The sequence below is a fragment of the Ictalurus furcatus genome, chromosome 12 (assembly GCF_023375685.1).
Source record: "Ictalurus furcatus strain D&B chromosome 12, Billie_1.0, whole genome shotgun sequence".
Lineage (NCBI taxonomy): Eukaryota > Metazoa > Chordata > Actinopteri > Siluriformes > Ictaluridae > Ictalurus > Ictalurus furcatus.
In genome coordinates this window covers 979721-1006768 of record NC_071266.1, presented here as the reverse complement: position 1 = coordinate 1006768, position 27048 = coordinate 979721, and the positions used below count along the sequence as shown (strand labels likewise).

At 36.9% G+C, this 27048-nt stretch overlaps 2 protein-coding genes across 8 annotated transcripts; one reads left to right on the top strand and one right to left on the bottom strand.

The window, feature by feature from the left end:
* Window positions 1–5359: 5359 nt before the first annotated feature.
* On the bottom strand, window positions 5360–26997 carry ergic3 (ERGIC and golgi 3). 7 transcript variants are annotated; one of them, XR_008387251.1, is made up of 14 exons: window positions 26881–26997; window positions 26439–26509; window positions 24263–24350; window positions 23912–24031; window positions 23675–23768; window positions 21954–22119; window positions 21716–21773; window positions 15702–15733; window positions 15498–15594; window positions 9337–9401; window positions 8823–9246; window positions 8530–8587; window positions 8196–8436; window positions 7723–7847 (listed from the first exon to the last, which is right to left on the bottom strand). XR_008387251.1 is itself a non-coding variant. In XM_053637888.1 (13 exons), the coding sequence occupies exons 1-13, from the start codon at window positions 26966–26968 to the stop codon at window positions 7221–7223; spliced, it is 1152 nt and encodes a 383-aa protein (XP_053493863.1). In that variant the 5' UTR covers window positions 26969–26997; the 3' UTR covers window positions 5360–7220. The 7 variants fall into 7 exon arrangements, 2 of the variants coding, with proteins under 2 accessions (XP_053493863.1, XP_053493864.1); XM_053637888.1 differs by lacking the exons at window positions 8196–8436; window positions 8530–8587; window positions 8823–9246 and adding exons at window positions 5360–7300; window positions 7379–7434 and having other exon boundaries at window positions 7711–7847; XR_008387249.1 differs by having other exon boundaries at window positions 7710–7847; window positions 8324–8436; window positions 8530–9246.
* On the top strand, window positions 9520–13308 carry romo1 (reactive oxygen species modulator 1). The gene is made up of 3 exons (XM_053637890.1): window positions 9520–9648; window positions 11462–11609; window positions 13105–13308. Exons 2-3 carry the CDS (start codon window positions 11479–11481, stop codon window positions 13211–13213), a joined length of 240 nt encoding a protein of 79 aa, XP_053493865.1. The 5' UTR covers window positions 9520–9648; window positions 11462–11478; the 3' UTR covers window positions 13214–13308.
* Window positions 26998–27048: the final 51 nt, after the last annotated feature.

Genomic DNA, 27048 nt, shown 5'->3' with positions numbered 1-27048 from the left:
ATACAGTGATAAACAGTCGACCGTCCCAACTTTTCTGGAGTGTGTTGCAGTCATTAGATTTGAAATGAGTGTATATTTTCAAAAAATAAATTCAATTCGCAAAGTAAAACATCAAATAATGTATTTTCAATATATTACAGGGTGAACTGAATTTCCAAATGACTGTTCAGTTTTCCATACTGTCCCAACTTTTTCAGAATTGAGATTGTAGGTAATTGCACGAATCACTAGATGTACAGGTGTTCCTAATAAAGTGTTTGGTGAGTGTATATTAAAGGTACAGTTAGCTGGTGATTTAAATAACAAAGGATATTTGAATACTTTGTACTCTCACCAAACTAACCCCCAGCTGAAGTAAAGTCATTGTAGTTTATCATTTCTTCCTCTTTCTTGTGGACAGTCTACACTTCACATACATCCAGGAGCTGATTCAAGTCAGAATTCTGACAGATTGAGAGAATGGACAGGACAGAGAGAGTTATTCTTGTATGACCTTTATACAGAATTTAAAGACTTGTATGTAATAGATGTCATTTACCCTCTGGAAATTATGCTAAACTGGTCATGTTTAAAAATGGATCTCACTTGAAATAAAATATAATTCTAGACCACACTGAGACAGTAATCCAAAACAAATGATGGGTTACACCATAATGATTGGTTTTAAGTTACAAACTATGCCTTTTCGGGGTTTCCATGTACTAGAACATATGACACATATCCTGGAAATTAGTCATTGCAGATTGTGCAGATTAGTAGTTACACATGAGTCCCATATTTTATGTTGGTTTTCCTTTTTTTTCCCCCCTTCTTTTTTTTTTTTTAATGAGGAAGTCTAAAAGGTGGCCACCCGCTGTCTATTAAAACACAGCGTATATAGCACCCCATGGTGGTTCATATTTCTTACTGCATTAAGGTCATAAAATACATTAATAACAACTAAGGAATATGTATAAGTGAATTGAAAAATGTTTATTATTAAATGTTTAGTGAATTGAGAAATGTTAGAAATAACTTATTTATTGGAACACTCTAGATCTAATATAATTGGAAAGACCAACATTTATATCTTTTTTAATGTTTATCTATAGGCTTAACAGATTATTCCTCCAAGTATGCCTCCATCCATCCATCCATCCATCATCTATACCACTTACTCCTTTTCAGGGTCACGGGGAACCTGGAGTCTATCACAGGTAGCACCGGGGACGAAGCGGGGTACACCCTGGACAGGGTGCCAATCCATTGCAGGGCACACTCACACACACATTTCTATAAATTCATTAATAGTGAAATTTAAACAGACTTATTATAAGCTAGTTTTTTTTTTATTTTTATAATTTGTGTTAAGCTGAGAATACTGTAGGACTATATGTAAATACTAATATTATGCTACACATTGTTTACTGGCACAATTACTATGGTTGCTTTACAATACTAGAACCAAGAATTTTTTTAATCAAACCTTGACCTTCTACATGAATGAGCCCTATTATTTAGCTTTTTCCTCACACCTCATAAACTGATGTGAACAAAAGCTAAATTTTCCACCTAGATTGTGTTCTGACTGATGAAATCTAAACGATAGAGAGATATTTGTATCTTTAGACAGATTTGCAGTAATTATATCTACTTGTTTTACCAAGCACATAACAAAGCCCTAAAGTGGCTCTGGATTAAGTCCTCTTAACAATAACAATACCATAATGTTATTTAATCATAACTTTTATTGAAGTGTAAGGTATGCAATTGTAAATAGTGCTTGTACACCAATGTTTTTTTTCTGTTTCATACAGTGCCCTCCACTAATATTGGCACCCTTGGTAAATAGGAGAAGGCTGTGAAAATTTTTCTTTATTGTTTAAACTTGTGATCTTTTGTTCAAAACATTCACAAAAATACTCTGCTCTCATACTCTTATATCAAACAATTGCAACCATAACACAGGTTTATCCAAAAAATATCATTGTTAAATATAGTTGTGCAACAATACTTTGTGCTACCTCCCTTTGCCAAGGTAACAGCTCTGAGTCTTCTCCTATAACGCCTGATGAGGTTGGAGAATACATGGTGAGGGATCTGAGATCGTTCCTCCATACAGAATCTCTCCAGATCCTTTGGAGGTCCACACTGGTGGACTCTCCTCTTCAGTTCACCCCACAGGTTTTCTATGGGTTTCAAGTCAGGGGACTGGGATGGTCATGGCAGGACCTTTATTTTGTGGTCATTTTTGATGTATGTCTGTATCATTAACCACGGCCCATTTGAAGCTTTCTGGCAGAGGCAGTCAGGTTTCCATTTAATATCTGTTGATATTTGATAGAGTCCATGATGCCATGTATCCTAACAAAATGTCCAGGTCCTCTGGCAGAAAAACAGCCCCAAAACATTAAAGATCCACCTCCATATTTAACCGTGGGCATGAGGTACTTTTCCATATGGCTACCTCTCTGTGTGCTCCAAAACCACCTCTGGTGTTTATTGCCAAAAAGCTCTATTCTGGCTTCATCTGACCATAGAACCCGATCCCATTTGAAGTTCCAGTAGTGTCTGGCACACTGAAGACGCTCGAGTTTGTTTTTGGATGAGAGTAGAGGCTTTCTTCCTGAAATCCTTCCAAACAGCTTGTGTTGATGTAGGTGACTTCAGATTGTAGTTTTGGAGACTTTCTGACCCCAAGACACGACTAACTTCTGCAGTTCTCCAGCTGTGATCCTTGGAGATCTTTTGGCCACTCGAACCGTCCTCTTCACAGTGCGTTGAGACGATATAGACACTCGTCCAATTCCAGGTCGATTCATAACATTTCCAGTTGACTGGAACTTCTTAATTATTGCCCTGATGGTGGAAATGAGCATTTTCAATGCTTGTGCTATTTTCTTATAGACACGCCCCATTGTGTGAAGCTCAACAACCTTTTGCCGCACATCACAGCTATAGTCCTCGCTCTTACCCATTGTTATGAATAAGTAAGGGAATTTGGCCTGTGTGTTACCTCATATTTATACCCCTGTGAAACAGGAAGTCATGGTTGAACAATTTCCTGTTCCTAGTCACCCAGGTGTACAAATTTTTTTAAAATATCAGTGGGAACATACTTCAAATCTATTTTTCTCATATGAATTCATAGGGGTACCGATAATTGTTGCACACATATATTCAATAAAGATTTTTTAAATTGATTTTTAATAAACTTGTGTTGTGTTTGCAGTTGTTTGATATCCATGAGAGCAGAGTATTTTTGTGAATGTTTTGAACAAAAGATCAAAAGGTTAAACAATAAAGACAATTTTTAACAGCCTTTTTTGCTCATATTTACCAAGGGTGCCAATATTAGTGGAGGGCACTGTATTTGCAGATACAATATAATCTTAAAAATATAAGTTATTAAACTTTAATATTATGTATGTCTGAGGATTCAACCGTAGTAATAAAGCAGAAATTTCCCTACAAATGTTACCTACAAAAATGTTTACATGACAGTGTAGTGTGACTAGCTACATTTCCATCCAAGGATTTATTTATTTACTTTTTGCAAAAAAGAAAAAAAAAAAGTTTAGCGCATTCAAATGTTTACCTATATTGGCAATCAAAACACAAATTATCGATAAAATTCCTCGTGCCGACATAATCTTTTTTTGCTTAAATTTAGTGCATAAATTCTATGTCGATATTTCAAATGTGAAAAATTAGTTTGGAAACAGTTTTGGTTGAGAAAATGGCTTTCATGCAAAAAAATGTCACATGACAGAATTTATCCATCAGTCAGGGGAAGAATAGGGGAGGGCATGCCATCCAGCACACCATAAACCTGCGGCATAAGATGCGCCAAGGAATTACAGTATGCAATTTCATTGGCCTCCACTACATTCGGCAGCCTGATATAATGCCACAGTAAGTTTTCTTTAATAGCTGTGCACATAGCATATGCACATCGATGGACAGTCGTTTGACTAGCCCCCGAAAGTTTCCCCTACTACTCTGTACTCAGTGCAGGTTGCCAGCTTGAACAGGGTGATGGCGATCCCGCCCCCTTTCAGGTTGGAACCTGTGGTGCGATGGCCGAAAAATCAGGACCAATTAATTGCATCTCAAACGTGGGCCGTAACTTTCTAAAATGTCGCAGCCAGAGACTTTCTGTGAAGTGTCTCTCCAACACTACCTCTCAGACCCGTGAGCTTCATCGCATGAGGGCAGTTACTTGGAGCCCTATCCGACGAGCAACTGCTCCGTTCTGAGGTCATCTTTTGATATTTTATACAATTGCAATTATTGGTCTAATTAAAATGACAGTAAGCTGGCCAACTTAATTTTATCGTCTCAATACTCTCTCCATTTTACAAAGATTTAAGGACAATGTGGGATGCAAAAGGTACACGATTTGCAATGTGCACAAAATTATGTATGGAAATGACTTAAGGGCAGATTTCTTTTGCAACACACCAAAACTTATGTGACCATTTTTTTTTTTTAAAGGATGATGTCATCACGCACACCATTTTATTGGTAAAAGGCCAACTGGATGGAAACAGGCGGGAGACAGCAAATATCACAACTTTTTTTATGCACGTTTACCTTGTTGACAAAAAAGCGCAAAAAGTAGATAGAAACTTGGCAACTGATGTATCCACTGGTCCACTCACATGATAGAAAGATTCTGTTTACAGTGTTACATCTATTTGCCAATCTAAAAACCGGCATAGAGTCAAAATATAGGTAGAATCTTTCCCAAGCATACACAGCACTTAACAAAACATGCAGGCATACAAACATACCATCCATCTGTCACACTCCCACTCTTTGTATATACACAAAGCCATCCCCTGAATTTGAATTTGATGGTGCAATTACAAAGAAGCACCATTTATGAGTGCATTATAGACTTGCTCAAAGAGGTATAAATTCACGTGCACCATTACGATACTATTTTAATATGACCGTCAACATTTTCTGTCGCCATTTTGAAACATATCTCTAGATATCTTAACGGATGTTTGTTAGACGAGCCATTGGAATTAACATAAGTGTCTTCTGGGCAATTTCTGCTCCTAAAATGACAATATTACACAACATCCCCTTTAAAACAGCCGTTTAAATATAACATCTGATTTGAAGTTATAACACCTGACATCAATTTCTTCTGCTAGTTAACTATGCACAGTGCAAACAGCGAAATATTAATTTGATGAATTTTTTTTTTTAAGAGTAAAAGTTATGCAAAATGCATCCTACAATTATTTTCATTCAGTAACATTCTTTTTTTTTTTAAACCAAAGAATACTGGATGTACTGTTCCTTATACCCGATCACCCTGCATGATAATGGTAGTTTAGAATGATTAATGCTGAACTACAGAACATCAAATACTCATGTTTTATTAAATCCACACTATTACATTTAACTGTCTTCGATTTTATTCAATCAAATTTTCTCAGATCCATTTAACTTTTTTCTTACATGACTTTTTAAAAAAAAAAACTTCAAATGGAATGGTGTTAATCAAGTCAATTTTAATAAATTATTTTTGTTACTTTCAGCCCATAGTGAACAAGCTAACTAGTAAGGAAGGCAGGAAATTCAAAGAAAGCAGACCATAGAAACCACTGAAGAAATTGTTTTAAATACAACAAGGGCAAAAAACAATACAGGATTGCAAGGACTATTTTTTATTTTATTTTATTTTAGTTAATAACCATTGTTTAACATTGTTTCACAATCAAGTACAGTTCACCTGTTTCATGGAACAAGTACTTTATGGTCTGGTTTTATCTTTGAGATCAAGTTAGGCCCGAATTAAACTGCCTTCATTACTGTAATGCTGACTGCTGAGATTTAACAGGAAATGTGTCAGAAAAGCCCGAAAACACTAGAAACACAGAGCTGATTTTCTCAGAATTCGATTAAGTAATGACATAAAACTCAACTCTACAGTTTTATGAAAAGTGACATTTTAAAATAAAGGTCAAACCACACCTGTTCACCAAGCCAATTCTAAAACTCTAATATATAAAGCACACCTTTAAAGGAAACCTCCACCCTGAAACACATTCAATGTTTATACTGAATTTCTGTGATAAGTTTTATGATTCCGGGGCCAATTTTTAAAAAATGTTTTCATTATTGCTGGTAGAAGTAAGCGGATGTGTGTCATGCTGACTTCACTGGGGGACATTGTTAGTACAGTTCCACTGCCACTTTATAGGAGAAAATCTTTCAGCAATCACAAGCATACGTGATAATGCTCAGATTTTGCTGTCCGCTCCTTAAAACAAAAGAACAAGAGCTTCTCTTCCTGCTTCAATGTCATACTAATACCATCAGTGTACTGCAGGAGTGAAGATAAAAAGTTGCATTCAAAGTTCTAGACTGAAATGCAGTTATACATCACAGTTGCGCTGAGCTACACATCGATTCTGCTCGGTTAGTAATGAAAGTGTAAGCTCTGGAACCTTATCTGTACAGCGTGTACAGATGTGGTGGTGAGCGCACTAGACAGAGTGAAGGACTAAAGCGCTGCAGCATCACCGTCTTTAGGTATCTACGAAGATATCTATGAAGTAAGAGCTAAATCCCACTGGCACTACTATCAGCAGCTCAAATGCACTGTGGGTAACATAGCAAAGGAAACCATTAACCAAAGTGAAAATCGAGCGATATTTAGATAAAAGACATTACAATTTTAAACTCAAGAGTTTCATTATAAAATGAATATTGGATGCCATTGAAGATCTTGTGTTAATTATGCTGCATTTAACCTTGGACGGGAAAAACTCAAAGAAAACACTCCCTCAACTCATAATTCCCACTCAGGAACTGGCTTCATATATGAGAGATTTGTTAAATCTGAATGCTAACAGCGTACTAATATTACATTTATTAAATCCATGTGAAGTAAACAATGGCTCTGGATTGCATTCAGTGACATTAGCTAATTTAACTAACAATACTTGCTGTACTACATGTATTTTTCAGTTTAATGTACAATTCAAAAAAAAAAAAAAAGATTCATTGGTGCCTCTCTGTCATAATGAACCCTAGAGGTGTCCAGTTACTTTTGAAGTCCAGTTAGTTGGTTTCTTCATTAAAGTGAAAGCCTCGGTGAGGTACCCGTATGTGTCCAATGGAGAGGCCATGTGTCAAGGAAGTGTTCTTTGCGGCCAAACACACACAAACAGCTAGACATTCATGAACAGTTGTTCATGGTAGGTTCAGAGATGTAGCTAGGAAGATTTTCCCAACTCAATCTTTTTCTGTATAGCTCTTGCTGAGTGGTATATTAAAGAATCGATGAGTCCAGCAACTAGAAGAACAGAAAAGGAATAATCTAATATACAGCCACTGCATAAATATTAGGGATAAACAGTTATGTGTCACGTACCTGTGAAAACACCACCTATAATAGCACATACTCCTGTTAGAAAGTGAGTGAATGACCTGGAAGGACAAACAACAGTCAGTCAGAGTGCTCTCATGTATATGCTTATGTAAATTACATATTAACCCTTGTTTGTGTTATTGTTTCCTCTCCTTGGGAGATTACTGCAGTGTCCAATTATAAGCTATTAGCTATTATAATTATATAAGCTATAGTTATAGCTATGTTCTGTAGCAAAGCAATAAACCCTGGAAGAAGAAGAAAAAAAAACAAAACAAACAAGATTCATGTACAAGGTATTCCTGTATGAGCATATGAGTGCTGTGAAAACATACCGCTGTTTCTCTGTGAATTTGACCATCATGGGTGAGAGCTCATACAGCACAAATACACCAGGCAGACCCTGATCTCCAATCAGCCCATTGGCTACTTTTTCATGTCTGGTCACTGAAAATTGGTTTGTCTTCACCACCTTAGAAAAAAAAAACCTTTCAGGCATACAATCAATCCTCTGTTTAGTAAACTCTACTGACCTACAATTCTCTAACTGGCTGGAAACACCACCGACATCGAAGCGGTTTCTTTTTTATTCAAAGACCTCTAGTAGTGGAAGTTCTACATTCATTAAAACCTTTGTTTTCCAGTATTTCAGAATGATCTAGATCTGTATCCCAAAGGCACATATCTAGCACAAATGCCCTAAATGCCATCTCATTACTAGATTTTGTATGACAAAAATAGATACATGATTTAGCTGTTTTTTGATTATTATTTGTAAGTCATACAAAAGAAGTTTATTTGAATAATAATGGACTTAAACCTATGGTCCTGGGTTTGATCCTGAGCTCAGGTCACTGTGTGTCTGTCCATGTGCGTTACCTGCAGGTTCTCCGGTTTCCTCCCACCTCCCAAAAACTTGCCAATAGGTGGAATGGCTAAAATAATTACCCCTGCTGTGAATGTGTGCACACGGTGACCTGCAATGGACTGTCATCACATCTGGGGCTTATTCCCTCTTTACACACTGTGGTTCCAGTTTAGGCTCCGAATACACAGTAACCCTGATCAGGATTATAGTGCTTACTGTAAGGGAGTGAATAATAATAATAATAATAATAATAATAATAATGAAAATATATAAGCGCTTCTTGTACATGTAGCTTGCCGTGATGATACACGGTAATGGTATAGGTCCTTACAGTAGGCCGAAATCTGACAAACGTACAGGGAGTTAATAATAATATTGGAAATTAATGATAATAGGAATCCCCCTCGTACAGACACTGCAGTGTGTATTCAAAACAGCATGCAGACAATGTTAGGGTTGATATATTTATTTTTGACTGTGGTAATCTTATGTCTCTTTAGTCACAATATTTTAAACATTTCTTCGTAAGATTATTTTAAAATATATCCATCCATCCATTTTCTACGCCACTTAACCTACAGGGTCGCGGGGGAACCTGGAGCCTATCCCAAAGAACATGGGGCACAGGGCGGGGTACACCCTGGACAGGGTGCCAATCCATCGCAGGGCACACTCACATACACACTCACACACCCATTCATACAATACGGACACTTTGGACATGACGACCAGTCTACCATGCATGTCTTTGGACTGGGGGAGGAAACCGGAGTACCCGGAAGAAACCCCCGCAGCACGGGGAGAACATGCAAACTCCGCACACACAGGGCCGCGGGAATCGAACCCACAACCCTGGAGGTGTGATTTCTAGTTATGTCGTTTATTGGTTCTTATTTACGAGCCACTGCAGATATTAGAATTAACATATCTGCAGTGGCTCATGCTTGCAGCCGGTGTGTGACCTGAGGCGCAGCTGAACCAGAACACACTCCACACACGCCATCTGGGAATACAGCATCAGGGCTTCAGTCTCATGTATCTCACACAAGCTAACTATTTAGGTTCATTTTACTTTCACGTGTAGGAAACTCACCTCCCCGTCTCCTTTAACGTAAACTGTTGGAACTATTTTCACGAAGTACTGGTACATCATTGACGCTGGAAAATGAGAGAAGAAAAAGAAAAAGCATGAAAACAGTTGAGATAAAAACCAGCTGCAGTCTAGGCTCAGCCTGTAGGAGGCGCTAAGTGGCATGTTCTCCTCTTTACTGTTTCCTGTTACGCAATGGGGTCTTTCTGAAAGGGCTAGCATCCACAACACGTTAGCGGTACAAACTGCGAGGCTCGAAGCAGTTTTAAAAACGCTTCCATCCAGCGGAAATACTCGATCAGTTGTCTGGGAAAGGTATACTTTATATATGATGGTAGATCATTTTCTCCAGTCTGCGACGCTAAGTTTCTGTTTGTATTTTAAAGGTTGTTCAAAGCCAGGCCTCGGCGACGCTAGCATAGTTGCTACAAACAAAACTGGATTAGCTGCTTATCGTTGTCTGGAAAATAAAAAAATAAGGTCTAGTATTACGACGAGTTACTTACATATCAGCTAGACATGCACTAAGCTTTCCATAGTATTCATATAAACACTGCTTATGAAGTCTGCAGCTAAAATTAAATCAGCTCGATTGAGGTTTCCAGCTCGCGCTATGCACTGGGGTTTGTTTTTTTTAATGGGGTATGAGAACATGTAATATTACTCTTTGTTAGAACCTCATATTTACTTTAGGCTGCAGAACTGCGAGAATGTTTGTACTTTATAATATGCCACATTTCTTAAAAATGTTTTTTTTAAAAAATCAATGCACATTGAGACTACTGCGCCTAGAAATATCCCTATAGCAGTATAATATTAGGGATGCACCGAATGTTCGGCAACCGAAATAGCAACAACAACAAAAAAAAAAGCACTTTCGGTGTTCAGAAACGCTGGATAAATTTGACCGAACAATGACGTGTTTGATGACGCGACCAAATAACCTAGCAACCAGAGTGAGACGCGTGAATGTCACGACCTCCACTTCCGGCAGATGAGAGGGCGCGCATGCACGAGCTACGTGCACGAGCGATCAGTGAGCGCATGCTCTTCGGATGTTGACAGTCGTGACATTGTTTACTGTGGACACGTGCGTTTGTTTTGTTTCCGTTCCGGAGCATTCTGTCACGTCGCGAGACGTAAGGGAGTAGAGTACGGAAGAAGGTAAAGATGTATTTATTTAAGGGCAGGCAGACAAATCCAAATCGTAATCCAAAAAACGTAGTCAAGACAGGCAAAGGGTCGGCGAGCGGCAAACAGGCGTAAAAGGGGCGAAGCAGGAATCAGAGTCGCCACTGAAAACAGGGTCACAACACAAAACAAGAAACATGAACTAGTACTATGGACTGGGAGCGGAAAAACCAGCGGGGACTAAATGAACTAATCTATAGTTCAAACTAACTAAATCTATCAAGGAACATAACATTAAACAACGTATCTAACTCTACTATATCTACTCTAATACTCGGCGAGGTGTACAGGGACGCGAGCGGTATATATCCCCAATATAATCAGCCCTATAGAACCCAATAGAACCATTTTCTGCACTCCTGTCAATGCACTTTTTAGTTGTAGGCTACAGAGTGTTCCATTCTTTCAGCAGTCAGTTATAGGACTAACATCGGCTATTCAAGAGGATCAAAGATGACCACATCAAAATATTTTTATTTTACTCATTTATTTATTTAAAGTTATATTGTGCCTTGTTGGTAGCCTATGCCTGCTGGAATGAAAAAAATGTTCTGTGTTAAATAAATATTTTGAAATTGTAGTTTTTGTAATTGATTTTTTTTTTCTTTGAAAAGCTACACAAAATAGTAAAAAGCACATTTTGACTATTTTATGCAGTGGTGGGGAAAAAACGCGAAAAAACGTGTTTGGTATTTGGCCTTCGGCCAAGTTTTTCATTTCGGTGCATCCCTATGTAATATTAAAGGTACAGCTGTTTCTAACTTTATCATGTATATAGAACTATGACAGAATAGCATCCCAGCCCCTAGTCCAGGTTTATTATGAAGATAAAGAAAATATAATACACTGCCCAAATCAATCTGTGAAATAAACCTTTTAGGTCACTAACAAACAGCATGAGTTTGTGTTTTCACGACATGTATGTGTTTACATTTAGACCTGTCCAGAGTACAGATGCCTGTAGCTGTAGGACCGTATGGACAGGCACAGCCAAGCTGTTTTGACCGAGTGAAGATGGGCTTCATGATGGGCTTTGCAGTCGGAATGGCTGCCGGTGCCATGTTTGGAACGTTCTCCTGTCTACGGTGAGATTTCCACTTTGTTTAAGAATTTAAAGAGAGTGGCTCACAGCTTCCCAAGGATACAACATGGTCTGTCTAGTGCAGGGGTGTAACGCTCATTTTAGGCAAGAGGCCATTTTATGTTAAAAAAATAATAATAATAAAATCAATGCCTCGCATGTGTTCATGTCCTTGAACTTTTCCAGTGTTACAAATACAATACACACATTTTTATTTAGACTGCACACTGTCTACATGTTTTTTTTTTTTTTTGGAGGGCCAGATTTGAACCGTCATCAGGCCCGCAGGCCGAATGATTGACAACCCAGTGTAGCAATACCGTATTTGTGAGTGGTGAAAATCATCCTCAAGATTATAAGTCCAGGGAGATTGCGATTTTGAATTGTGATTATGCCACAGCCATCCATGCCTGGGAGTCCAAGAGAGCAAAACTGACTCGGAGGAAGGCGTGGCATACTCTCTCCCCCATCAATTACAGCACCACTAGCCAGTCATGGGCATCTGTGAGCTCATGTGTACCAAGTGGGTGTATAGTACTTTCCGCTGAGCGTGTTACACCGCCCCTTGACGTTGTAGGAGCAGCAGTTTGAAAAGCGGTGGTTGGCTGGCTTTACATGTCTTGGCAGAAGCATGTGATAGCCTTCGCCCTCCGAGGTCTGTCGTATGATAGTGGAGACTTAACTGGAGGGTGTGTGAATTAGCCATGACTATATTAGGGAGAAGGGGGGGGTTTAAAGTCCAGGGTTCTTGACTTGCTGCTACTAGACAGATAATATTGTCATCCTTTGGTTCAATATGGTGTGTGTGTAATTTTTATTTATTTATATATATATATATATATATATATATATATATATATATTATATATAAAATATTTTATATATATATATATAATATAAATATTATATATATGAAATATTTTATATATATATAATATAAATATTATATATATATATAAATTATATATATATATAAATTTTATATATATATATAAATATTATATATATATATAAATTTTATATATAAAATATTTATATATAAATATTATATATATATATTTATATTATATATATAAAATATTTCATATATATAAAATATTTCATATATATAATATTTATATTATATATATAAAATATTTTATATATATATATATATATATATATAAATTTTATATATAAAATATATAATAATATATTTATTATAATATATTTATATTATATATATATAAAATATTTTATATATATATAATATAAATATATTATAATAAATATATTATTATATATTTTATATATAAAATTTATATATAAAATTTATATATATATATATATATATATATATATAAAATTTATATATATATATATATATATATATATATATAATTTATATTTATATATAATTTATATTTATATATATATATGTATATATATATATATATATATATATAAGCATGTACACGTTCTACACTGTACTAATTTAATATACTCCTGTTTCTATACAGAATTGGGATGAGAGGTCGAGAGCTGATGGGTGGAGTGGGAAAGACCATGATGCAAAGTGGGGGTACATTCGGGACCTTCATGGCCATTGGCATGGGCATTCGCTGCTGATTCTGCTGTTCACTTTACTTGACTCTAAATTCCTTTCATATATTCACAATGCCATAAAACTGAGTTTGTGTTAATAAAATTATAATTTAAAACAACTGGTAAAGAAAGTTGTAAGACATGCAGATGCGAGATACAGAAATTTGTCCTTTTGTGATACAACTGCAGAAGTCTATTATGCTTTATTAGAGACAAGGTAGGATAGTCACTACCAGTTTGTAGACACTGATGCACTGCTTTTGGGAAGAAGAGGGTTGAGGTAATGAAGGAGTGGACCCATCTTCATTTTCTACGACAAGCATCAATATATCAGTTGTATTACAAGCTAAGATAAAAATGGTAGTCCTTTTCACAAATAGTGGAAAGTCAGGTAGGCCTGTCACGATAATGACGTTATCCACTCATCACACAATATATGGACATGACCTCCATCATTTCTGCTGACCTCGACATTGCCCGTTTGTGTTTGTTTACATAAGAATGAACATCACCAACATTTTAGACACTTTGAATCGAAGATGAATTAAAATGCACAGTTTTTGAATTCGAATGTGCATTTTTAAGATGTACCGTAAGCACTAGTGTAATCGTTCTAGTGTTTCAAATAATCCAGTCATGGTCAATAATGTCAGGGATTGAGCTGGTTAAGACGTGTGAGCTGAAGCCGAACAGTGAATGAACACTGGTAAACTGAAGCACTTTACTAGCGGGTTAATTAACTCACCCAAACGCATCCTATACACACATGAGATTAATCAGAGATCTACACAACATAACCGGAATATTACAACTTGCTTCTGCACAAAATGACGTGAATGCACATGTGAACTTAAGTAAGGCGCTGGGCAGTATGGTAAGTCACGTTGTGAATCCATACCAACACACTAAAACACGGACAATGAATAACTAAAGCATAAAGAATACAATGTTGTGTTACAATAGTGTACTCATTGTAAGATTATTTCAGGAGATCAGGCTTTCACGTCTTTGTTACGTGTTTAAGTTAATATGTAAAATGTGTGAATACTTTTTTTTTTTTATATATATATACATTTTCTCAACTAAAATGTCATTGATTAATATTCAGTGCCATTTTAGTCAGAGTAGAACTGAATAAAACAAATAAATATGACACAAAGATATAGTGACTAAATGTAAAGGATTTTCTCGTCAGAGACAAACTATTATTTGACGTTCTAATTCCAGTGTCTGAATATTCCTAAGAATTCAAAATGCATCCCACTTTGAAAGGGTGTACTTGCATTATTATGCTATTATATTATCTGTATATTAATGGCATAAAATGGTCTTAAAATTAAATGATATCGTTTAGCACAATTATTTCTGGGACAATATATCGTCCAACGAAAGTAGTTATCGTGACAGTCGCAGGCTAGTATTAATTTAAAACATCTAATAACGGCTTAAAATATTTCAGGGTTGCAGACAGACATTAGGTTGGATATAAATGAAGGGAATTGATTTTGAGGATCAATTTATTGCCATTTCCATTGAAAAATTGGGCTCCTACTTCTTGCTGCCTGCATTTCATTTCTACTATACTTCCTCTGCAAAAGTAACAAAAAAAAGTAACAAAAATACCTCTATAGGTGCTTGTATTTATAAAAAAATAAATAAATAATAAAAAAGGTCCTAGTGCTGTGTTCAGGGAGGTTCTCTGAATCAGAGCGTTCTCAGATACTTAAAGTTGCTTTTAGACAAATTCTATAATCACGTTGGATGTGACTCGGTGATTTGGCCATTTCAGCAAACATGTTGAATCTCAATGCAAAAATCTTAATTTGAATGCACTTATTTTGAGTTTGTATCACACCATCTGAGATTTTAATGTTTCGCAGAAGAGCAACCTAATATCTAAAGCCAAGTTTCACACTTAAGGGTGTGCAGCTGAACATCTGAAATTCAAAATGAAATGTATGCATAATCAATTTCCTTCAGTGTGATTTTTTTTAATTAACTTGCAAAAGCAGTCAAACCCCATACACCCTTGCATGAAATCCAGACTTTAGATGTTACAGATTTCACTTTTGCAAACCACAAAATTCACTTTAATTCAAATATTTTCACATTGCATGATACAAAATCTAAATAACATTCCAGTTGAGATTTTTGCATTTAAATTAAAATTTCTAATGGCATGATTCGAACTCTAGAGTTGACGGTGTATTTTGCCCAAGTTCATGTCGTTGTATTGACAAGCCTATGAAGGGTAAAAACTTTGATCCGAAAACCTGATATTGTAAATTTATTACCAAAAGCAACATACCTTGTGCTGCTGCAACATTAGTTCCATCTAGTGGGTTGACAATTCCAGGATAATCTTTTCCAAATGAGAGATGTTTAATCAAGTGAGTCATGTTGATCTATGGACATTTAAGAAATTTAATTAAATGACACCAGTGGTATAAATTATTGATAATATACTGTATCTGACCTTGAAAAATAAATAAAAACAAGAAGCAAGGCTTACATTATCCAGTCCATAACTCTGCAAATCATGAACTGAGGAGGAAAAAAAGTTTTGGCAAACATGTTAAGTCGTTTGGTTGTGCAAGACAATTCCTTGATTCTGATTAGTCATCAAAGTCACAATTCTGGGAATGGAAGCAAAGCATAATAAAACAGCGAGAAATCAAAGGCTTTTAAGTACAAAATATGAATGTGTTTAGGGGACTATAAATCTATGTAAGTAAAAGATTGACTTACTTTCCACAGCATGAACTGCAGAAAGAAGAGAAAGGAGTCACAGTAGTGCTTTTTTTTCGCTTTGGGAAACAAGTGTCCAAGAGGACATACCTGGTCCTATAAATCACGTAACATTTGTTTGACCCTTCATATTTAAGCGGGAGAATCTCTTTTTTTTCCTGTAGCAATGAACAGCAATCGAAAAGATAAAACTGCACTACACTGAGTGGGTTTAGTATTTCTATTAGTAAAACACATGTTAACGTTATATCTAGTAATGTTATTGAAAATTCAAAAGAAAAAAAAAAAGAAGAAAACCCTATTTCCTGGGTTCATGTTTGAAAATATTCAAATATATAAATAAATATTCTTATTACCAGTAAAAAAAAAAACAAAAAAAAAACAACAAATTGCTTATATAAGAATTTTGCTTATATATTTAATAGCCAATATATCAAGGTATGTATTTGAGAAACAAGTCTTGCCGTCAACCCAGGAAATATTTTTCCCCCAAATACAGCATGCTTCAAGGCCACAATACAGTAGTGAGTGGATATTCAGACATTTTTTCATTTTCCACATGACACGTGCTATTTTGATTTGTTCACACTCGACAGATGTTACTTCCGCCATAAAATCTACAATTGACTGGATGAGATTCCGTTTTTCAGAATTATATAACCGTTTATATAATCGGTCTTCAGCGGCACAGAATCAACACGCTGAAGGACACTTTCACACAGACCTTGGGTACGGCCTTATTGAACTATTTATTCATCTTGGCTTATTTTTTTCGAACATGAATTACATGGCAATATTACCGATCATTTAAGGTGGATAAACCAATCCTCTGGTGTTCCTACACATATGTTTGAGCTTTCATTTAAAACTAGGGGCCAGTACCTACAGTCCACTCTGAAAGTATTGGAATGGCAAGACCAATTATATTTTTGCTATTCACTGAACACATTTGGTTTTGAGATCAAAAGATGAATATGAATTTCAGCTTTGAGTTCCTGATATTTACATCTAAATGTGTTAAGCAACTTAGTACATGGCACCTTTTGTATGAACCCACGCATTTTTAAAGTGATCAAAAAGACTGGAATGTGACCGACAGGTATTTCATTGTTGCACAGGTATACCCTGTTAGATTGACTGTTTAAACAACTAATAGCCCTGAATGTCTATTCTTGGACTGAGGCCTGGGTTTCACCTTTCAAGACTGCATCTGTTGTTAAAAAGCATAAACCCACATGAAGACCAGAGAGCTGACTATAGAAGAAAGCAAGCCATTTTGAAGCTGAAAAAAGAGGGAACATTACAGAAATTGCACATAGCCTTGGAACTTGGAATGTCCTGAAAAAGAAAGAAACCACTAGTTTACCAACAACCATACATCAAACAGACCAGTCAAGGAAAACAGCAGCAGTTGATGACAAAAACACTGAGAGCCTTGAAGAAATACCCCAAAACAATATATTGTTCTTGACGATCAACCACTGTCAGTCGTTGATAACGTGGGATTTCGACGCCTTCTTAATGTTTGGAGTACGTCAAGTACGACATTCCCAGTCGCTATCTCGTCACAGAGACCGCGTTACCAAAGATGCACGACTTTGTGAGAAAGCACATCATGAACTTCTTACATGGTGTAACAGCAGTCAGCTAAATTCCCTCTTAACATTTACTTTTAAGTAATTGTTATTTGCGAAAAAATGATTTGGCATAAAGCCCAGTGTGGATATACTCAGCAAATGTGTTTTGTGTTGTAGATATAAGGATAGGTTCTTCTCAAACACAGACAGTGCCAAGGAGACCAAAGAAATTGTGATGCTGGAGCTACAGAAAATATCTGCTGGAAAGGCAGCCGGACTCGAGGAGCAGGAGGAACTGCCTACTAAAAGGCCTTGCTAGGACCAGCGCAGTAACAGTCTGGATAGCATGTTTGATGAAATTGCAGAGCATGCATCTGCATCACAGTGCAGTGCTCCAGCAGCTGATGCCATACCGTTGGAAACATACCTTGGAGAGACCACACTGCCTCGTTCAGACGATCCCTTTCAGTACTGTCCGTTAACAAAATACGATTTCCAGTTCTAGCTCCGAGGTCACGAAAATATCTTTCAGCTCCGTGCAGTAGTGTGGAAAGCAAAAGACTGTTCAGCTCTGTCACACGTTCTTAATGAAACAAGAAACAGGCTTAAAGCCAAACATGCAGAGATGCTGCTCTTTACCTGAAAGAACCTGCCACTTACTTTTTTAAAGGAGTCCTAGTGCACAGACATCTAGGTTTCATTCTAGGAACCTTTATCTATAAATAATTAATCTGTGGAATGTCCTTATTAGCTGAATTCCAATGAACAGTCTTCCCCGTGGTTGTAGTATTGCTGTTGCCACTCTTGGCTCTGGTTACAATTTTTGGTTGTTATTATTATTATTATTATTATTAGGGGCTAAGCACCAAAGGTGCATAGTCACCTAATGTTTTTGTTGGTGTACTTTATTATTATTCTTCTGCTTCTTCTTCTGCTCTTGAGTCTATGGCAGCCTATAGAACCACTTGTGGAAAAGTTATGAAATTTGGCACACAGATAGAGGACAGTCTCAAAATTAACCAGAGCAATGTTGGAGTCTCCCAGTCTCCACCTTTTCATGGTGCAATTTCATGCAATTAAAAAAAATGCTAACTGCTTTTGATTACTTTTGCCTATTGTCATGTTCCTAGATTCCTTGCCTCAAGCCGAGAACAATGATACCAATTAGGCCATGGTTGGCCGAACTTGCTATCCGCCATTTTGAATTTAGTAAAAAACTGACTTTCCTCCTGGACAGTTCATCTGATTTTCACCAAAACTGAAACATATCATCTTCGGACCATGCCAACAGAAAGTAATGGAACTCAAGGCGATCGGTCAAAACATTCTCAAATGACGCACAAATGAATTTGAAAGCAAGCATGCCAAAATGGATGCGATGTTATATCTCCATAATGCTTTAGCTCCTGGGAAGGCGTGGAGAGCTCGGAAGGGGGGTGCAAACTTTTTCAAGAAAAAAAACACAGACGGCAACATTTTGGTACTGTGTATTTTATTGCTTTTCAAATAGAATGTGCATAAATGAAAACCCCCGCGTTCTCTCTCCTTCTGCATTTTCTTTTTGCTGTGGAGAGGCGGAGCTTAGTCTGCCTTTTATCTAGCTGTCAGTGCAGACCAGTGTTGCCAACTTAGTGACTTTTCAGACCCCTTTAGCAACTTTTTTTTTTAAAAGAAAAAATAAAGAAATAAAAAAGCGCCTAGCGATAAATCTAGCAACTTTTTGGACAAACCTTAACGACTTTCCAAATTTGGCCAGTACTGTCCTGCAAGCGCGAGGTCTTGCTTTCCCGCTGCACTCTCACCTCTCTCTGTCTGCTCTGTTCAGTGAGGGGCCGAGAGACGGAGATTGGATAACGAGACGCGCCCCTCATCCCAATTTACATCATTCTTAAGTGAATGTTTTTAGAACGCAAGACGAATGGAATGCAACACGTTTTACATGTAAAATAGTCCACGTTATTACAGCCTAGTTCTCCTGTTCAAAGTAGTTCTAATGTTCAGAAACTTTTTATATCATTCATGTTCCATACCTGTCCGTTATATAGCTTTATAAAAGTTATAAAATTATTATTTTTTTAAATCATAAAAGTTATGACAAGTAATTAAAAAAGTATAAAAACACAAAAGCAAAATAAAAAAATATGTCTATATCAAAAACACATTCAAGATTAGGTATATATTATATAGAATAGATAATCATTATACCTGGTCTCCTCCAATATGGGGGGGGACACAACGTGCCACATGATAGGGAAGGCTGGGGGGGGGGGGGGGGGCTTTAGTTGCAAAAGGTCGAGAACCTTTGCATTAGCATATTCAGACCAAACTTAGTATAGGTCATGGGCATCATAACGTCAGGTCCCTGCACAGTTTTGGAACAGCCCCACCTATTGTTCACGAGATATGGAAAAAAAGCTCATTTTGCTTATAACTTCTGAACGGTTTGTCAAAATCATGACCATGCCAAAATCATGCTTGCTTATCTCCTTACTTTGCCTCTCTAGTGCTTGGCCCTGTAATTGCTGCTTGCAGCTATATTTATAGCTGTTTTGTTTTTTTAGATTTTTTTTTCTGAGAAATTGTTTGAGCTTTTGGTTAACACTGTTACAGCAAAAAAATTGTTTAAAAAAAGTGCCTTTAGTGCTCGGCTACACTGTTCACAAATTGTCCTACAACTGATGATATTGACAGTGAAATTGCTGTATAAACAGTTGAATAAACAAGCTGTCTTCAAATCATCTCTCACTGTACTGCTGTGTAACTGAAAATCTGGTATCGATGCGTTCCTACCTGTAATTGTCACATCTAAGGTTTGCACTACAACACATTGCCAACTGCTAATTAATTAATAACCACAATTCTCAGGGAATAATATATTTATCTACATTGTGTTATTTATGAAGTCTCCATATCTACATTACCATATTGTACTGGTTTTGTTGCTGCTTTGTACATCTGAGCTGTTGCATCATTACTGTCAACACTGTTTTACTGCCTACAGTGTTACTTCATAGCTACATTTGCACACACACACACACACACACATACATACATACATATACATTATATATATATATATATATATATATATATATATATATATATATATATATATATACACATAATATATATATATATATATATATATATATATATATATATATATATATATATATATACATAATATATATATATACACATAATATATATATATACACATAATATATATATATATATATACACATAATATATATATATATATACACATAATATATATATATATATACACATAATATATATATATATATATATATATATATATATATATATATATATATATATATATATATATATATTCAACTTTTATTGTTTTTTACCATCTGATAAGGATGTTTCATTGTACTTGTGCAATGATAATCAAGATATTCCATCTATTCTATATTCGTCTTTTGATCTGAAATCCAAATGTCTTCGGGGTATACCTAAAACAAAAGAATCAACCTTGCTATTCCAATACTTTCGGAGGGGAGTGTATTATTTAAGGTCATAATGATGTAAGCCTGTATTGATTTCCACAGTCTGTTCAAGCGTTATTAACAAAAATATAAATGAAAAAGAAAAATGTGAAAAAAAGTGCTCAATTCCGTTCAAATGTATTTTTCAGCACACAGACTAACAAAATTGTCTTCCCACCAGAAATGAACTGAATCATGGTTCATTTGGATGAGGACCAAGACCACTGATGGGACAACAGGGCACGGTTGTTTGGTGTTCACACCTGTAAAAATGCACTGAACTAAAGAAAGATTGAGGTAAAAGCGCCCTAAGAAAAAGAACCAATAAACAGGCGGCACATGGCAGTGGGAGGGATTTACATGCATGTGTAGTCTGACCTCATCCAAAACATACCATATACCAAATGAAGGATGCTTCTACAGAATCTAACTTATAACTTTCTGTATTTATTTAGCCTAGGAATAAGGTGACGATTACATGCACACGTCATATGTTTTGTAGAACGGTATTTTATCAATAAATAATCATAAACTAGATTTTCTCAAAATGATTGATTCTATTCATATCCTGTCTGCTATGAAGACCTAGTTAAAATTTGAATAACTAGTAGTCTGAAAATCTGAGTGTGCTGCTACCACAGGCTGAATCAGTGCTGATATCAAAGTAAACTGGCATCAGTACTCACCATGAACATGAGACTGCTGAAAGCTCTTCCCAGGGGCAAAGTGGAAATTACCAGCAACCTTAAGCAAGAAATATATTTATTCATAACTTTTATCTAAGGCAACCTCCAAGAAATGTGATGAATACAGCCCTAGTCTAAACAGTGTTGCAGAAGTATTCACCCCATTCCTGGAAAGGAAATGGACTTAATTGGGATTATATGTCATGAATATACATTGCTTTCAGTGTATGTTTGCTACCTTATTGACCTCGAGGAAGCCGTAGACCTGGCAACCTTCATTCTTCTGCTCTTGCATCTTCTGACTGAAGCCCTCTCTCTTGCATTGCTCAATGGTGTCGGGCGTCTTAAAGGCCCAGCCTCGGCGACGGTATGCCTCGCGCACATCATCGCACGTGTTACAGCACCTAAGAAGTAAGGAGGCCAGTAGTCTTTAGAGTTCCTTTAATGTCTCATCTGTCAGTTACATTACATTATATGTTACAATAATTAGTAAAGTGCTCTCTTCCAATCATGGGGAAATTTGGATCCAAGTTTGTATCCCGAATATGTCTGTGGCCAGGAATCCAAGAGTGCAAAATTGTCCTTGGAAGTGATGGCATTACTCTCTCCCCTGTCAATCAAAGTGACACAAGCCAATCCGTGAGTTTGGGTATACAGAAAAGGGCAGTTAACACTTTCTTCTAAATGTGTTCACCTGCCCTGTGACGTAACATGAGCAGCCATTTGAAAAGACGCAGTAGCTTGGAGGAAGCACATGACAGCCTTCACTCTCCCCGTATCATGAGTTCTGCTAATTATCAGGATATATTAGTAAAAAAACCCAGTTGCTTCCCATTTTGACTTGGCAGTAGATGGACCTTTAAAGATAAGGATCCCAAACGTGCATCCAAATCAACAAAGGAACATAAATTAAACCTATTAATTTCCAATCTGGAGATGATGAAACAACACTACACCAAACGTGTGCACATGCATGCCCGCTTAATTTGGAAGCATGTGACAGGCATCGTTTTAATGAATTTTAACAAAAACCTTGCTAGCTAAATGTGAACTTATATGTTGTGGATCATGAGCGGATCCTTTCTCTCTCCACACTTTGGCCTTTCCATCACTTTCATAGAGGTTAATCTTAACAGTGGCAGCTTAGCAGTGCTGGGATTTGAACTCACAACCTTCTGATCAGAAGTCCAACGTCTTAACTACTGAGCTAGGGTTTCAAATAAGAGAAACAAACTTTTCTTATTTTATGTGTATTCTACCCAGAAGGGAGGCAGAATGTTTTTTGTGTTTGTTTGAACAGCACCATCAAGCTGTTTAAGTATGAATGAAATAATGTGAAATATTTAATGTGTATTTGTATCAAATGTGCATTTGTGAGATTTGCTGGACAATCAGATTGAGATCTTGGAAATTTGGAGGCCAAGTCAACACCCTGAACTTTTTGTCATGTCATGTCATGTCATGTTCTCAAACCATTCTTGAACAATTTTTGCAGTGTGCCATGAAGGGGTGTACTTGGTCTGCAACAAAGTTTAGGTAGGTGGTATGTATCAAAGTAACATCTAAATGAATGCCAGAACCCAAAGTTTCCCAGCAGAGCATTACCCAGAGCATCACACTTCCTCCGCCAGCTTGCCTTCTTCCCATAGTGCATCCTGGTGCCATCTATTCCCCTGGTAAGTGGTGCACACGCACCCGGCCATCCACATGATGTAAAAGAAAACCTGATTCATCACACCAGGCCGCCTTCTTCCTTTGCTCCATGGTCCAATTCTAATGTTCACATGCCCATTATAGGCACTTTCAGTGGTAGACAGGGGTCAGCATGGGCACTCTGACCGGTCTGTTACTAAACAGCCCCATACACAGCAAGCTGCGATGCACTGTGAATTCTGACACCTTTCTATCGAACCCAAGCACTAACGTTTCAACTTAGAGAGAAAAAAAAAAAAAACTCACTTCAAAGTATCGGTCTCTGCTCCATAGCAGCTCTCACAGCGATCTGGATCGAGCTTACTAGGGTCGAAAATCTCACCCTCATCTTGGCCCAAATCTGCAGAGAATCAGAGAGAGTACCATTCTGTTTTTAAATGCGCTGTGCTTACTCTGTTGCATACATTTGTAAGTATATGTAAAATGTATGTATTATTTAAAAGTATATAAATTAAGTCCATTAGTCAAATGGATTATACCAACCATGTTTCTCTGCTTCTGTGCTGACTGGATTGCCATCCTTGTCCAGTCTTTGCTTGAAGAGGTTGTGCTCCACATCCAGCTGCTGCTCTCCTGCTACATCCATGGCGTCAATGCTCAGATCTGAGACACAAGAATGACAGAAGTTAGAGGAACTTGAAGTAGTAGTGGATGCATAATACATAACTACATTTCACAGAACTGATATATGCCCAAGTATACAGAGCCTTGACATGGCTTCATAGTCCACTTTAAAAAAAACAAAACAACAATAAATAAAAATAAGCAAAGCCATATCAAGGATGGCATGGTTATCAGTGGAAGCATGTGAAGAATAAAATACCGGTTACTCACAAGCACATGGCATATGAGGAAATACGACATCAATGTTGATCTTTAACTTGTCTCCTCTTGAAGTGTCCACAAAGAGTTCAGGGTGGACCTGTAATTAAAGGTTTTGCCTAAAAATCTCATCTTTAGATTGTATGTAGCTGTCATAACAATAGTGTGTGTAAAATACTGTTATGTGTAACCAATTATATTATTTATTATACACAAACTAGTGCTCACTAAACAAAATCTTAGGTTAGTACAATAGTAATACAGTAATGTATGGTGTACAGTCTGTGATGTACTACAGTATACAATGTCGTTAAAATGTATTTAAAAAGTGTATTAAAAAAATGGTGTAAAATTGGTTGTTATACATTTCGTACCAGGATTCATTTTAGATTTGTTAGTAGATCAGCAGTATGAACTAACTATACTAGCTAACTCTCTCCAGAGACAGCCTGCAACTTCCTTCCCAGCTTTATTCTTCTCTCCAACATCTCTGTACACATTTAATATGAGAGGTCTTATATAACAGGATATAACGCCCCCCCCCCCCCCCCCCAAAAAAAACCACAAAAAAACAGTTAAGTTTTCTTCCATTTTTTCAATTCAAGCAGTACATATGAACTAAATGCAACTAGTTATGAGGGAGGAGTTTTAAAAAATATGGTACACAGGACTGGTTGGTGGAATAATTTGAGCCAGTGGTTGAAATTTGTCACGTTACTGTGTCGTGCCTAATTTGCCGAGAACGTTGAGAAACCTTCACCTCACATGTTGCTCGCTGCGGTCAATGAACGTGCAGCTCCATGTTGTGAGCGTATATAGAAAATGAACGGCCGTCTGTTGCTTTGTCACTCGCTAGTGTGATCACACCTTAACTCCACTCCACTGGAACAACACAAGACCCTGCAGCAGATGACCACGGCAGCCAAGCTTGTCATCAGGACTGCACCGCCAGCCATAACGGGCATTTAAAATGTCTGAGGACAGCACTCCACATCACCACTGACCCCAGAGCCAACCTGCTGGTTCTCCCTTCATAAACACTGGTTTTTAAAACTGTCAAGGTGCTGGTTCCCCCTCACACACACAACTGCTGTAATACTGCTACCCACTCAATCAGGATCTTACAGCATGTCTACAATTATGCAATAAGGACTGGAATGTGCCATACCATGCCTGGCTATATATTAACATATACACCATCATAAATAAAGGTACTTGTCATTGTTGCTGAGGTGGTACCTTTAATATGCATGTTTTACCCAGGAGGGTGGATATAATGTAGGCTACTTTTAATTACGTTTTAGAGTGTAATGGGTAAATTTTTTTTACATGAAATGGTGAAATATCTATATCTATATCTATATCTATATATATATATATATATATACACACACACACACACACACATATATACACACACACACACAGCTGTGCTCAAAAGTTTCCATAACTCTTGCAGAATCTGCTAAATCTTAATACTCTTAACAAAATGAGCGGAATCATAAAAACCCCATGTTGTTTATTTAGTCCTGTCCTGAATAATCTATTTCACAAAACTGATGTTTACATATAGTCCACAAGACAAGATAATAGCTGAATTTATAAAAATTACCCCGTTCAAAAGTTTACACACCCTTGATTCTTAACACTGTGTCGTTACCTGGATGATCCACGACTGTTTTTAAGTTCTGTGAGAGTTCTTCACGAGTCCCTTGTTTGTCCTGAGCAGAAATCCTGGAGCAAAATCATCCTCCAGGTCCTGCACATTCTTTACTTTTCCAGCATATTCTGCATATCTGACCCCTTTCCAACAGCGACTATATGAAGTTAAGAGCCATCTTTTCACACTGAGGACAACTGAGTGACCTGTACACGACTATTACACAAGGTGTAAATATTCACTGATGCTCAAGAAGGTAACGGGATACATTAAGAGTCAGGGGGATGTAAACTTTTCAGCAGGATGATCGGTGTAAATTGAGAGAGAACAGCTAGAAAGCTTTATGATGTACTGTACTGGTATAACGATACAGCTGGACTGAACTGAATGAAGAATACCAAATGCACTGAGGTCATTTGCAGCTATTGTCCTTTCACATCCATTATAACAGGACTGGGTATGGTTAATATAAAACCCGTTAAACATTCCCATCTTTATTTGATTGTTGGTTTGTTTTTGAATACTCACCTCCTTGGTAAGGTAATACTGCAACTCCGAAACAAACAGGATCAGCATAATAAGCCCACTGATGATCGTTACTGTCAAATGAACAGAACAAAACAGAACAAAACAGAACAAAACAGAACAAACAAATCAGCAGCCATTAAAAAGCCGGGCCATTTTCTGTGGAGTTTTATCCTAACTGTAAACAGGTCTCACAAACAAAACCTCGCCTTGATTTGAGAGATTTAAAGGACTGTCGACACCAGTTATTTCGAGGTTTAACACGAGGTACATTTTGAGAATTTAGTAAGGTCTTTTGTACTTCTGTACTAGATATTCGAAGTAAATGTGAAACTATCAGTGGACTAACAATAACTGAACTTGGCTAGCTACAACCTAGCTCTTCTGTGCAGATTGTCCTGCCTGACCATCTGCGTTTTTATTTATAATATTCAGAAATACCCACCAGTGGCTCCACCACACGTTTTAATCCTAAAATCTTCTAGAGTCTTTGGATAGGCATCAAATTGTTTAAGTTTATTTAATGCATCCATTTTCCCTTGTGCTGCAGTGACGTTTCCGCCTTTTCTGGTTCCACCGGTTCACTTCCGGTGTGACGCGGAATTCTGTGATG